At 39.2% G+C, this 14857-nt stretch overlaps 1 protein-coding gene across 12 annotated transcripts in view; it reads left to right on the forward strand.

Moving 5' to 3' along the window:
* MAST2 (microtubule associated serine/threonine kinase 2) overlaps nt 1-14857 on the forward strand; it is a 224107-nt gene that overhangs the window by 175128 nt on the left and 34122 nt on the right. For all 12 annotated transcript variants that reach the window (XM_086716844.1, XM_086716847.1, XM_086716852.1 and 9 more), the window contains one exon: nt 14750-14825. In XM_086716844.1, coding sequence (XP_086572970.1) covers nt 14750-14825 — 76 coding nt within the window. The remainder of the gene's footprint in view (nt 1-14749; nt 14826-14857) is intronic.

The following is a 14857-nucleotide window of genomic DNA, read 5'->3' on the forward strand; positions in this document are numbered from 1 at the left end:
AATGGGCAAAAGACATGAATAGACACTTTCCCAAAGAAGACATCCAGATAGCTAACAGACACATAAAAAGATGCTCAACATCACTCATCATCAGGGAAATACAAATTAAAACCACAATGAAATACCACCTCACACCAGTCAGAATGGCTGAAATTGACAACTCAGGGAGCAACAGATGTTGGCGAGGATGCAGAGAAAGAGAATCTCTTTTGCACTGCTGGTAGGAATGCAAACTGGTACAGCCACCCTGGAAAAGGAGTATGGAGGTTCCTCAAAAAATTAAGAATAGAACTACCTTATGACCCAGCAATTGTACTGCTAGGTATTTATCCAAGAGATAGAGGTGTGCTGTTTCAAAGGGGGACATGCACCCCAATGTTTATAGCAGCACTATCGACAATAGCCAAAGTATGGAAAGAACCCAAATGTCCATTGACAGCTGAATGGATGAAGATGTGGTGAATATATATACAATGGAGTATTACTCGGCAATCAAAAAGAATGAAATCTTGTCATTTGTAACTCTGTGGATGGAACTAGAGGGTATTATGCTAAGTGAAACTAGTCAGAGAAAAACAAATATCATATGACTTCATTCATACGAGGAATTTAAGATACAAAACAGATGAACATAAGGGAAGCAAAAATAATACAAAAACAAGGAGGGGGACAAAACATAAGAGACTCTTACAGAGAACAAACTGAGGGTTGCTGGAGGGGTTAGGGGTGGGGAGATGGGCTAAATGGACAAGGGGCATTAAGGAAGACACTTGTTGGGATGAGCACTGGGTGTTATACATAGGAAATGAATCACTGGAATCTACTCCTGAAATCATTATTGCACTGTATGCTAACTAACTTGGATATTAAAAAAAAAAAAAAAAGAAAAAAAAGAAAAAAGGCTTAAAGGATTCACAAGTTGAAATGAAATGAAATTTTCCTGGAAAATATTTTAAGTGTTTGTAAATTGTCCACAGAGCATAGGGCAATATTTCAAGTAAGGATGTATGTTTAGGAATTGAAAGAGAATTAAAAAAAAATAGCATAAAAGTACAGATTACAATAGAAAAAAAATAGAAATAAACATTAAAAAAACAAAAACCACAGCAGTGAAACAGCTCATCATCAAGCCAGATAAGACAGACCTGTTTCACTTGGGTTTGTCTCTTTTCTCACAGTTTACTGTGTCTTTGGAGGAAGGAAAATGAGGGTGCATGTGGAGTAGTTGTCTAAGTACAATGAGAGTCTTGTGGTTCTGAAATTGATTTTTGTCCTTGGGACAAAGGTCTCACTTTACTGGGCTCAAATCCAGCTGTTCAGTGTGCTCATGGCCCTTCTCCAGAAATCAATAAAACTCTCAAACACTAACTCTCATATTAGAAGACACCACAAGAGCACAGGGGGGACCAGGGAATTGGAGGCATACTGAGCCTGTAAAGTAAAGCTCTCATTGTGTTTAGGTATGTTCCCCCTCAAATTGACTGGGTTATGTGCACTCTACACTGGAACTTTGTAAAAACAGCATAGATCTCTGACCTGGCCTTTTCATCTATAGAAATAAATTTAGCTTGTGTAGACCTTATACATTATTTCATAACTATAATGTGAATTCTGTGCATGTTACTAGTGTCTGCTCCTCTCTGAGATGATTGTCTCTTTATTTAGATTCCTGGCAGTTAGAGTTCAGGACTAAATCTTCCCTATTCAAGTGGCTTTGATTGAGAACATCTTCTGCTCTTTTCAGCCTGCCTAGGGCTGTAGACTCTAGCTTTGAGTTAATACGTGTAACATAGTTTGTACTCCATAAATGTGACCTGTCATCATCATCATCTCTCCCCAGATCACTGTAGAAAATCCAGGTGGGCCTCAGACCCAGGGAAGAATTGACTTAAAAGCCCAATTCATGGCTGTAGACTCTCTACTTACCTAGATGTTGAGAAAAGCAGCACTGATTGTTCCATGCAAATCAAACTTCACATAAGATTATATCCTCCAGTCTTAATACATCGTGATATTTGGGTCCACAGGATGTCCTAAGACCCTTCAACTTTAATTTTAAGTCTGGAATCTGTTGAGTAATGTGAGGCCTGTTGACTTGAAAGTAGGTCTATTTATTCCATACAGTTCAATTTATTATTAAATACTTACTATGTGTAAGTAGATTATAACTACTACAAGGTCAGTTTAGTAGGTACTTAGTAATTCTGGAAATAGAACCTTTCTAGTTCGTTGTTGTTGTTGTTTTTTAATTAATAAATTTTGTTTTTTAGAACAGTTTCTGGGCTTACAGCAAAATTGAGCAGAAAACACAGAGAGTTCCCATATACCCTGTCCCATAGCATATAGCTTCCCCCACTATCAATATCCTGCACCAGAGTGGTATATTTGTTAAAATCGATTAACCTACACTGGCACATCATTATCCCTCAAACTCCATAATTTACATTAGAGTTCACTCTTGGTGTTGTACATGACATGTATCTGTCATTGTATTATCACAGAGAATAGTTTCACTGATGTAAAAACTCCCTGTGCTCTGCCTTTTCATCCCTCCCTACCTCCAACCCCTGGCATCCACTAATCTTTTCACTGTTGCCATAGTTTTGTCTCTTCCAGAATGTCATATAGTTGGAATAATATAGTATGAGACCTTTTCAGATTGGCTCATTTTACTTAGTAATATGCATTTTAAGAGTCCTTCATGTCTTACCATGCCTTGATAGCTCATTTCTTTTTAGCACTGAGTAATAATATTCCATTGTCCAATGTACCACAGTTTATTAACCCGTTCACCTACTGAAGGATATCTTGGTGGCTTCCAAATTTGGCAATTATGAATAAAGTTGTTATAAACATCTGTGTGCAGAGTTTTTGTGGACATAAGTTTTCAGTTCATTTGGATAAATACCAAGGAGCTTGATTGCTGGAACATGTGGTTAAGGGTATGTTTAATTTTGTAAGAAACTGCCAAACTATCTTCCAAAGTGTCTGTACTATCTTGTGTTCCCACCAGCAGTGAGTTAGAGTTCCTGTTGCTCCACATCTTCACCAACATTTGATGTTATCAGTGTTTTGGACTTAGGCTATTCTAATAGGTCTGTAGTGGTATCTCGTTTCAATTTGCATATCCCTAATGGCATATGATGTTGAACATCTTTTTATGTTTATTTTGAGAGAGAGAGAACTAGTGAGCGCCTGCACAAGCAGGGGAGGGGCAGAGAGACAGGGAGAGACAGAATCCCAAGCACACTCCACATTGTTAGTGCAGAGCCTGACACGGGGCTCAGTCTCTTGATTGGTGAGATCATGACGTGAGCTGATATCAAGAGTCGGACATTTAACCAACTCAGCCACCCAGGTGCCCCTGAACATCTTTTCATATGCTTACTTGTCGTCATCTTTGGTGACGTGTCTGTTCACATTTTTTGCTTGTTTTTTAATCAGGTTGTTTTCTTATCATTGATTTAAGTGTTCTTTGTATTATTTTGGATCACAGTCTTTTATCAGAGGCCTTTTGCAAACATGTTCTCCTAGTCTTTGGCTTGTTGCCTTATTCTTTTTTGCATAGCAGAAGTTTTTAATTTTAATTTTAATGAAAACCCAACTTAATTGTTTCTTTCATGGATCATGCCTTCGGTGTTGTGCCTAAAATGTCATTGCCATAGCCAGGGTCATCAAGGTTTAGGTCTGTGATACATTTGAGTTTTTATGAAGGTCTATATCTATTCTTTTTTTTTTTTTTTTTTTGCTTGTGCATGTCCACTTGTTCCAGCACTATTTGTTGAAAAGATTGTGTTTTTTTTTTAATTTGTTTTGTTTTGTTGCTTTTGCTCTTTTGTCAAAGATCAGTTTACTGTATGTGGTTTTGTTTCTGCCTGTCTGTTCTGTGTCTATATTGTTCCATTAATCTGTCTTTCCTTTATCCAGTACCACACAGTCTTGATTACCACAGCTTTATAGTAAGTCTTGAAGTTGGATAGCATTAGTTCTCCAACTTTGTTCTTTTTCTTCAATATTGAGTTGGCTATTTTTGGGTCTTTTGCTTCTCTACATAAACTTTAGAATCAGTTTCTCCACGTCCACAAAATAATTTGCTGGGATTTTGATTGGAATTGTGTTGAATCCATAGATTAAGTTGGGAAGAGCTGACATCTTGACAATATTGAATCCCCCTATCTATGAATATGGAATCCCTCTCCATTTATGCAGTTCTTCTTTGATATCAAACATCAGAACTTTGTAGTTTTCCTCATTTAGATCTTACACATATTTTGTTGGATTTATAACTAAGTATTTCATTTTTGGGGAGTGGTAATGTGAATGGCAATAGGCTTTTAATTTATATTTCCACATGTTCATTGAGAGTATATAGTAAAGTGTTGACTTTTGTACATTAACCTTGTGTCCTGAATTTTTGCTGTAATAGCTTATTAGTTCTAGGATGTTTTCTGATTTTTTTTCAGATTTTCTCTATAGGCTATCATGTCTTCTGTGAACAAAGACAGTTTTATTTCTCCCTTCTCAATCTGTATACTTTTTATTTCCTTATCTTACTGCATTAGCTAGGACTTCCACTACAATGTTGAAAAGCAGTGGTGAGAAGGTTCCACATGGTGGGAGAGTTTCAAGTTTCTCACCATTAAGTATGATGATAACTGTAGATTTTTTTGTAAGTGTTCTTTATCAAATTGATGAACTTTTCCTTCTATTCCTAATTTGCTGAGTTTTTAAAATCATGAATGGGTTTTGGATTTTATCAAATACTTTTTTTGCATCTGTTAATATGATCATTTTTAAATTTAAATGCGCCTGGGTGGCGCAGTCGGTTAAGCGTCCGACTTCAGCCAGGTCACGATCTCGCGGTCCGTGAGTTCGAGCCCCGCGTCAGGCTCTGGGCTGATGGCTCAGAGCCTGGAGCCTGTTTCCGATTCTGTGTCTCCCTCTCTCTCTGCCCCTCCCCCGTTCATGCTCTGTCTCTCTCTGTCCCAGAAATAAATAAATAAACGTTGAAAAAAAAAATTTAAAAAAAAAAATTTAAATGTTTTATTTATTTTTGAGAGAGCACAAGCTGGGGAGGGGCAGAGAGAGAGGGGGACAGAAGATCAAAGTAGGCTCTGCACTGAGAACAGTGAGCCTGATGCAGGGCTCAAACTCATGAATTGTGAGATCATGACCTGAGCTGAAGTCAGATGCTCAACTGACTAAGCCACCCAGGGGCCCCAATATGCTCATTTGATTTTGCTTCTTTAGCTTGTTGGTTTGATGGATTACACTGATTAATTTTCAAATGTTGAACCAGCCTTGCATACCTGGGATAAATCCCCCCTTGTTATGGTGTATAATTTCTTTTATGCATTGTTGGCTTTCATTTGCTAATATTTTGGGGGGGGGGGGATTTTACATCTTTCATGAGAGAGATTGGTCTTTAGTTTTTGTCTTGTAATGTCTTTGCCTGGTTTTGGTATTAGGATAATTGTGGCTCATAGAGTAAGTTAAGTCCCCTCTGCTTCTGTCTTCTGGAGGAGATTGTGGAGTGCTGTTATAATTTCTTACTAAGTGTTTGATTGAGTACATCTGGGCCTGGTATTTTCTGTTTTGGAAGGTTATTAATTATTGATTACTTTCTTTAATAGAAGCCTATTCGGATTGCCTGTTTGTTGCCAGAGCTTTGGTAGATTTTGATTTTTAAGGAATTGGTCTGTTTAATCTAGGTTATCATATTTATGGACACAGGGCTGTTCACAGCATCGCTTTATTATCCTTTTAATGTCCATGGACTCTGTAATGATGTCTCTTGTTTAATTTTTCTTTAAAAAAATTTTTTTTTAATGTTTATTACTTTTGAGAGAGAGAGAGACAGAGACAGAGAGCAAGCAGGGAAGGGGCAGAGAGAGAGGTAGACACAGAATCAGAAGCAAGCTCCAGGGGCCAGCACAGAGCCCGATGTGGGGCTCAAACTCACAGACCACAAGATTGTGACCTGAGCTGAAGTTGGCCGCTTAACCGACTAAACCATCCAGGTGCCCCTAATTTCTAATATTAGTGATTTCCATCTTCTCTCTCTTTTTCTTAGCCTAGCTAGAGGTTTATCCATTTTGTTGGTCTTCTCAAAGAACCAGCTTTTAGTTTTGTTGATTTTTCTCTGTTGACTTCCTGTTTTCAATTTCACTGACCTCTTCTCAAGTATTTATTATTTCATCAGCTTACTTTAAACTTAATCTAGTTTCTTAAGGTGTAGGCTTAGATGATTAATTTTAGATCTTCTTTTCTAATATATGCATTTAAGGCTATGAATTTCTCTCAAAGCTGTGTTTCATTGCATCTCACAAATTTTGGTAAGCTGTATTTTCATTTTCATTTAGTTGAAAATGTTTATCTTGAGGTTTCTTCTCTGACTCATGTGTTATTTTGAAGTGTGTTTTTAATCTCCAAGTATTTTGCCATTTTCCACTTATCTTCTGTTATTGATTACTAGTTTGCTTCCATTGTGATCTAAAAGTAGACATTGTATGATTTCTGTTCTTTTAAATTTGTTAAGATGTGCTTTATGGTCCAGAATGTGGTCTATCTTTGTGAATGCTCCATGTGATCCTGAGAAGGATGTGTGTTCTGCTGTCATTGGATTAAGTAGTCTATACATGTCAGTTATGTCCAGTTGATTGGTGGTGCTGTAGAATTCAACTGTGTCCTTACGGATTCTCTGCCTGTGTATGTAGACATGAAACTGGTGAGTCATGGAATATACTGTGTAAATTTTTGGAATAAGATTAACAGGTCAGTGAGCATGTATGTTTATATGATGTTTGTTAAATATCATCTAATTTTCAATGAGTGTACTGGGATTTAGAGTATGACTTCCTTGAGACTTTGGAGCAAGTCCCAGGATTCATTCCTCTTTACTCCCTAACACTTGCAGGCTCATCACTCCATCTTCCTTGAATCCACTAGGGCTAATTTCATCATCCCTTATTCCTGTTTATATCTGTCACTACAGGAATCCCCTGGCACCCTCCTTTCCTGTATGCTACATTCTTAATTCCTATAAATTCCAGAATATTCCCTGTTTTGCCCCTTTTTCTCAACCCTCTGACTCTTGAAGCCCTTCCAATGTACCTTCTGGAATTTATTATCAGCAAAATCTCCTATATGCTCAATCTTGTTCTTTAAAAAAAATTTTTTTTAATGTTTATTTATTTTGGTGGGGGGGGCACACTGAGAGTCCAAAACAGGCTCCCAGCTCTGAGCTATCAGCACAGAGCCTGACATGGGGCTCGAACCCAGGAGCCAGGAGATCACGACCTGAGCCAAAGTCAGATGCTTAACTGACTGAGCCACCCAGGTGCCCCTGCTCAATCTTGTTCTAGTGGAATCCTGTGGGAAAGGGAAAGGTTAGAATAAGATTGTCCTACAACCCTCTCAAGTGTTAGCTTTTACCTCTCCCATGGCCTTATAGCATTGGGCCTGAAAGGAAGAGAAGATGTCCTTATCTTTTCATTATTCTCTCTCTCTTTTTCTTAATGCCCCCAAACTTTTAATCTTATACCATTAAATTGTATCACTACCCATCAATGCACCTGTAGTTATCTTAGCTCTTGACTCACTATTACTCTTCAGTTCTAACTCCTGTTATTCTTGATGGTTTGAATACATTCGCTGATTTTTCAGTTCTTAGGACTTTTGGTTGTTTGAACTCTTGTTTTCTAGTGAGCTTCTTCTCCATAGTACCTCAGTTACTTGGACTGTTTTAAACTAATTTTAGTTTTATTCTTCCTACTGCTCTCTAAGCACTACCTCTAATCTTTCTACCTTGTGTCATCTAGAAACCTCATCCCCCCAAAAATCAGCATTTGATTCCAGGATCTCCAATCCTTGGGAATTTAAGTTTGGGATGCCTTCTAGACACTGATGGGGATGATTCGGTGGTATTAAGATGGAGAGTACCTGAAAGAGAACATAAGGAGCCAGCAAAATACCTACCCCACCTCTATGTCCAGTGATATAAAGGGATGTGTGACAGCCAACAGTTCTTATTTGAGAGAGCTGCAGGGGAAGCTGTGTGTCTTCATGGGGGCAGTCAAGTTTTCACCTAATTAAATATGTTAAGGGCTTTACTAAATATATGTCCAGGGTGTTTGGGAGTACAAAAGTAAGGATACTCTGGCAGTTGCAGAACCAGTGAGGAGACCATTGCCATTGTCAAGATGGAAGGGAGTGTTAGAAATGGAGAAAATATATGAATATGAGAAAATTTTATGAGGTTAAATAAGTAGGAATTAGAGTTAGTTATCTCTAGATTTCCTGGTTGGGTGATTAATGAGTAATGATACCCTTAACTTAAATAAGGAGTACTGAAGAGTAGATGAAAGAGAAGGAAAAAGAAGATCCCAGAAACAAATGTATACATATATGGACACTTGATTTATGGTGAAAGTAACACTGGGCCGATTGTATACCATATGGAGACACTGAAAAATTTAACCCTCTTTTTTTTATTGTTTATTTTTGAGAGAGAGAGAAAGAGACAGAGTGTGAGCACGAGGGAAACAGGCAGAGCAGGGTCTCTGCTGATAATAGAGAGCCCTATGTGGGGCTCAAACCTATGATTGGTGAGATCATGATCTGAGCTGAAGTCAGATGCTGACTGAGCTACCCAGGTGCCCCAGATTTAACTCTTTCTTCACAGAAATCAATTCAGGTGAATTTTAGATTTTTTTTTTCTCAGTTTCATTAAGGTATAACTGATAAATACAATTGTAAGCTATTTAAAGTATACAACATGATTTGATATACATTAAATTGTAGGTTTAAATGGTGAAAGTCAAAACACTAAACTTTTAGAAAGTGTGCAGGAGAATATCTTAAAAGAGCATAAAGGGAATATTTTTTAAGAACATAAAGGAGAAAGATAATACATTTGACTACCTTAAAATTAAGACTTTGTAGTCATCAGAAAATATTGTGGGGGCACTTGGGTGGCTCAGTCAGGTAAGTATCTGACTCTTGGTTTCAGCTCATGTCATGGTCTCACAGTTCGTGAGTTGGAGTCCCATATAGGGCTCTGTACTGTGTGTGGGGTCTGCTTGGGATATTCTCTCTCTCTCTCTCTTTCTCTCTCTCTCTCTCTCTGCCCCTCCTTTGCTCTCTCTTTCTCTCTCAAAATAAATAAACTTAAAAAAAAAGAAGATGATGATACTGTGAAAAAGCAAGCCACAAAGTGGAAGAAGATGTTATGATGCTTAAAACTGACAAAGGGCTTGCCTTCAGAACCTTTAAGAGAATTCCAGCAAATCAATAAAATAAAAAATAGTATGACTGAAAAACAGCTAAGAGACTTGAACAGGAATTAGTTAACAAAAGCAATACAAATGGCCAATAAATACATGAAAAGATACTTTAATCTCTTTAGTAATCATGGAAATGCAAAATAAAATTGCAATGAGACTCCATTATGTGGCCACCAAAAATGGCTTAAAGTGACAAAACCAAGTGTAGATAAGTATATGAAACAATGGCAATCCTACAACACTACTGGTGGAAATATAAATTGGTAGAACTGTTTTATAAAAACAGTTTGGCATTTTTTTCATATAAAGTTTTTTTTTTTTATTAAATTTTTTTTTTAACGTTTGTTTATTTTTGAGACAGAGAGAGACAGAGCATGAACGGGGGAGGGTCAGAGAGAGAGGGAGACAGAATCTGAAACAGGCTCCGGGCTCTGAGCAGTCAGCACAGAGCCCGACGCGGGGCTCGAACTCACGGACCATGAGATCATGACCTGAGCCGAAGTCGGACGCTTAACCGACTGAGCCACCCAGGCGCCCCTCATATAAAGTTTTAAAGATAGACAAAGTAGAACATGAGATGTCACTTACTTGTATAATTCCATTTCTTTTTAAAAATTTTTTTTTAATGTTTATTTATTTTTGAGACAGAGAGAGACAGAGCATGAACAAGGGAGGGGCAGAGAGAGAGACACAGAATCGGAAGCAGGTTCCAGGCTCTGAGCTGGCAGCACAGAGCCCGACGCAGGGCTCGAACTCACAAACTGCGAGATCCTGACCTGAGCTGACCTGCCAATCAACTGACTGAGCCACCCAGGCGCCCCTTCATATGAATTTTATTTTTAATTTATTTTAATTTATTTTTGAGAGAGGGAGCATGTGCACACATGGGGGGAGGGGCAGAGAGAGAGAAAGAGAGAGGAATCTTAAGCAGGTTCCATGCTCAGCACAGAGCCTGATGCAGGGCTTGATCCCATGACCCTGGGATCATGATTGGAGCTGGGATCATGACTGGACCAAAATCAAGAGTCGGCCTCTCAACCAAATGAGCAACCCAGGTGCCCCTCCATTATGAATTTTAAAATCAGCTTACCCAAAAGGTAGTTGATAGAAAAAGGTGGTGCATGAGTGAGGGCAGGGGGCATTAGGAAAATCCTGTGCCTTTTGCTCAATTTTACTATGAACCTAAAATGGCTCTAAAAAATAGTCTATTAAAAAAAAAAAAAGCAGCTGGGGTTTTGATTGGGTTGTTCTGAACCTGTAGATCAATTAGGGAAGAGAACTGACTTCTTAACAATATTGAATGTTTTTACACATGGTATATTTCTCCATTTATGTAGGCCATTATTAATTTCTCTTACCATTTTAAAAAATATTTTAAATTTATTTTTAAAATTTATTATTGAAGTATAGTTGCATTAATGTTTTATTAGTTTCAGGTTTAAAACATAGTGACTCAACAATTCTGTACATTAACGCTCACCATAACTGAAGCCACCATCTGTCACCAAACAGCGTTATTATAGTATTGATGATATTCCCTGTGCTATACTTTTCATCTCCATAACTTATTTATAACTGGAAGTTTGTACCTCTTAATGCCTTTATCTTAACGGTGTTTTATATAGCTCTTATACACCTTTTGACACATTTATCCCTAAGTATTCATGTTTTTATGCAATAAATGCTAGTGTTTTTATTTTCACTTCGTGATTACATAAAGTATAGCTATAAAAATAGCTAGCTATAGCTAGCAAATAGAAATATAATAGATTTTTGTATATTGTCCTTGTATCCTGTAGCCTTGCTAAATTCATATAAGTAATTTTATTATAGATTCTGTCAGATTTTCTAGACAATCACGTTGTCTATGAATAAATATTATTTTATTTCCTTTCTGATCTCACTGGTTATGCATATATACATATATACATAAATGTTAAAAAATGGTTGTTGGATTTTTATCAAGTGCTTTTTCTGTGTCTATTGGGATGATCATGTAGTTTTTGTCAGCCTATTATAATGGTGGGTTATATTGATTGATTTTTCCTTATTTTAACTAACTTGTATTCCTGGAATAAATATACTTGGTCATAATGTATTACCCTTTTCATAATTGTTGGATTTGATTTTCTGAAGTTTCATTAGGAATGTATGCATATAGGGGTGCCTGGGTGGCTCAGTCAGTTAAGCATCTGACTCTTGATCTCAGCTCAGGCCATGATCTCACACTGGGTTCGAGCCCTGTGTCGGGCTCTGTGCTGGTGGCTCAGAGCCTACTTGGGATTGTCTGTCTCCCTTTCTCTCTACCTCTCCCCCACTTGTGTGCGTATGCTCTCTGTTAGGGTCAGGCGTAAGGCAGGGTAAAGATAGGAGTCAGAGGCTAAAAAATTTTAGCAAAGGCTTTATTTGGGAACGAAGGTCTCAGGCGAGGTTCCATGACTCAGGGAGAGAGAGAGAGGAGTCAGGGAAGTTGTGCCCAGGTGTGGTGGGGTGGGGTTTTTAAGCTGCTGCGGTTCCAGGTTTAAGTCCAGGTGGGCCTTTTTCTCGTCTGGTCGTGCTGTCACTTGGTGATTGGTTGACCTCCAATTCGTTCTGGCACGCTACTAGGGGCTTTTAGTTGGGTTGCGCTGGCAAGATGGCCGTCCTCTACTTGGGACCTCTACTGTGGTTCTAAGGACATCCTAACACACTCTCTCTCTCTCTCTTTCAAAATAAATAAACTTAAAAAAAAAAAAAAAAGAATGGGGGTGCCTGGGTGGCTCAGTCAATTGAGAAAGATTTCCTTAACTGTTTGGTAGAATTTATCAGTAAGATATCGGAGATTGATGTTTTCCTTAATAGAGTCTTTAAATAAACTAAGAATGGAGTCTTTATCCATTCATCCATTGATGGACATTTGGGCTCTTTCCATACTTTGGCTATTGTTGACAGTGCTGCTATAAACATGGGGGTGCATGTCCCCCTTTGAAACAGCATACCTGTATCCCTTGGATAAATACCTAGTAGTGCAATTGCTGGGTTTGTTACGCCCGGAATTCGTGATCCCCAAAGACCACTAGGGAGCCGAGTCTGATGTAAAAGCAAAAGAGCCTTTATTCGAGCTAGCTCGAGCTCAATCCCCTGCCTGCACCTAGGCAGCTGTGAGATACCAGGGAGAGAGAGCGAGTTTCAAGAGGACAAAGGTTTTATTGGGGCCTAGGGGCAGTTGGCGAGGTAATGGCTGTGGCCTCAGCCAGTTGGCTGGGGAAGGGTCCGAGTCCTGTTAGGCAGGTGGGGGGGGGGGTTACTCAAGGGGAGGAGGTGTGGTCAAGGTGAAGGACACAGAACAAGATGGAGTCGGCCTGCGTGGGCCCGCCCTTTCAGGTTGTAGGGCAATTCTATTTTTAATTTTTTGAGGAAACTTCATACTGATTTCCAGAGTGGCTGCACCAATTTGCATTCCCACCAGCAGTGCAAAAGAGATCCTCTCTATCCACATCCTCACTAACATCTGTTGTTGCCTGAGTTGTTAATGTTAGCCATTCTGACAGGTGTGAGGTGGTATCTCATTGTGGTTTTGATTTGTATTTCACTGATGATGAGTGATGTTGAGCATTTTTTCATGTGTCGGTTGGCCATCACATGTCTTCTTTGGAGAAGTGTCTATTCATGTCTTTTGCCCATTTCTTCACTGGATTATTTGTTTTTGGGTGTTGAGTTTGATAAGTTCTTTATAGATTTTGGATACTAACCCTTTATTTGATATGTTGTTTGCAAATATCTTCTCCCATTCTGTTGGTTGCCTTTTAGTTTTGCTGAGTGTTTCCTTCATTGTGCAGAAGCTTTTTATTTTGAGGAGGCCCCAGTAGTTCATTTTTACTTTTGTTTCCCTTGCCTCCGGAGATGTGTTGAGTAAGAAGTTGCTGCGGCCAAGATCAAAGAGGTTTTTGCCTTTCTCCTTGAGGATTCTGATGGCTTCCTGTCTTAAAATTAGGTCTTTCATCCATTTTGAGTTTATTTTTGTGTATGGTGTAAGAAAGTGGTCCAGATTCATTTTTCTGCATGTTGTTGTCCAGTTTTCCCAGCACCACGTGCTGAAGAGACTATCTTTATTCCATTGGATATTCTTCCCTGCTTTGTCAAAGATTAGTTGGCCATACATTTGTGGGTCCATTTCTGGGTACTCTATTCTGTTCCATTGATCTGAGTGTCTGTTTTTGTGCCATCTAAATATTTTAAGTAATCTCTACACCCAATGTGGGGCCCTAATTCACAACCCTGAGATCAAGAGTCACATTGCTCCACTTACTAAGCCAGCCAGGTGTCCTGAGAGTGGCTTTACATAATCGTCGCAGAGGTGCTGTGTGGGGAAGTGAGTACAGAAGTGGGAGGCAGACAGAGATTGGCAGAGTAGTCAGCACATAATGGAGTATGGTACTTGGTTTGACATGGCCCTTTGTATAGAGACACATTGACAGCTTCTGCCATCTAGGAGCTTCTGAATACAACCCCCCAGGTGGGAGTTAGACCAGAGAAGTATGGCAGTCTTAGGTCCAAGAACTGTTGTAACTAGTGCAAAGGTAACCATAGTTTTGTTCAAACCTTCTGTCTGTAGGTTAGCAAGTTACAGGGGACATGTGAAAACTAATAAGGGAAAATGGAGTTAATTCCTATACTGTGAGGAAGTTGGGCATGCTTTACAGACTTGGCCCTTGTGTATGGTCTTTTTTAAGGAATGTTGCTATCCTAAGTCCTCACCAAAGAACTTAAGTTTCTCTTAAGCATGCATTTTTCTGGGTTAGCTTTGGATGCAGTGTGCGGAGATATATGTGCAAGAGACTTTTAGACCAGGAGTCCTGTTGCCCTTTGAGAAATGTTTGAGCATTTGTCCATGCCATCTGCACCAAATGAGTTCTTTAAGCTTTTGGAAAGTTGGGGTAACTTGACTAAGCAAATTGGAGCCTGAGGTGTTCCTAGGAGGGCAGGAAATTGACAAGTTGCCGCTGGAACTAGAATGGATGCCTGAGAGACATAGATGGTTACAGGCAACTTGGGAACAAGGAAGAAACCTCTGGACTACCAGACTTTTACAAAGAGAGAATCATTAAACTAATGGTAAGCCTGGGGCGCCTGGGTGGCTCAGTCGGTTGAGTGTCCGACTTCGCTCAGGTCACGATCTCACGGTCCGTGAGTTCGAGCCCCGCATCGGGCTCTGGGCTGATGGCTCAGAGCCTGGAGCCTGCTTCAGATTCTGTGTCTCCCTCTCTCTCTGGCCCTCCCCCCATTCATGCTCTGTCTCTCTCTGTCTCAAAAATAAATAAATGTTAAAAAAAAAATTAAAAAAAAAATAAACTAATGGTAAGCCTGAAAACATAACTATATGAGTGCTAATTGCCGATACTAGGGGGAGATTTCTTCCCTAAAGGTTGTCACAGTCCTCAGAAACAGACCTCGTATAGGCTTTCTTTTCCTTTTCCCACCCACAGGTAACAGTCCTTTGGATAGTCCCCGGAATTTCTCTCCAAATGCACCTGCTCACTTTTCCTTTGTTCCTGCCCGTAGGTAAGTTGATAGAAAACCTCCTCTGTGACAAA

The sequence above is a fragment of the Puma concolor genome, chromosome C1, assembly GCF_028749965.1.
Source record: "Puma concolor isolate L17-30 chromosome C1, mPumCon1.1.hap2, whole genome shotgun sequence".
Lineage (NCBI taxonomy): Eukaryota > Metazoa > Chordata > Mammalia > Carnivora > Felidae > Puma > Puma concolor.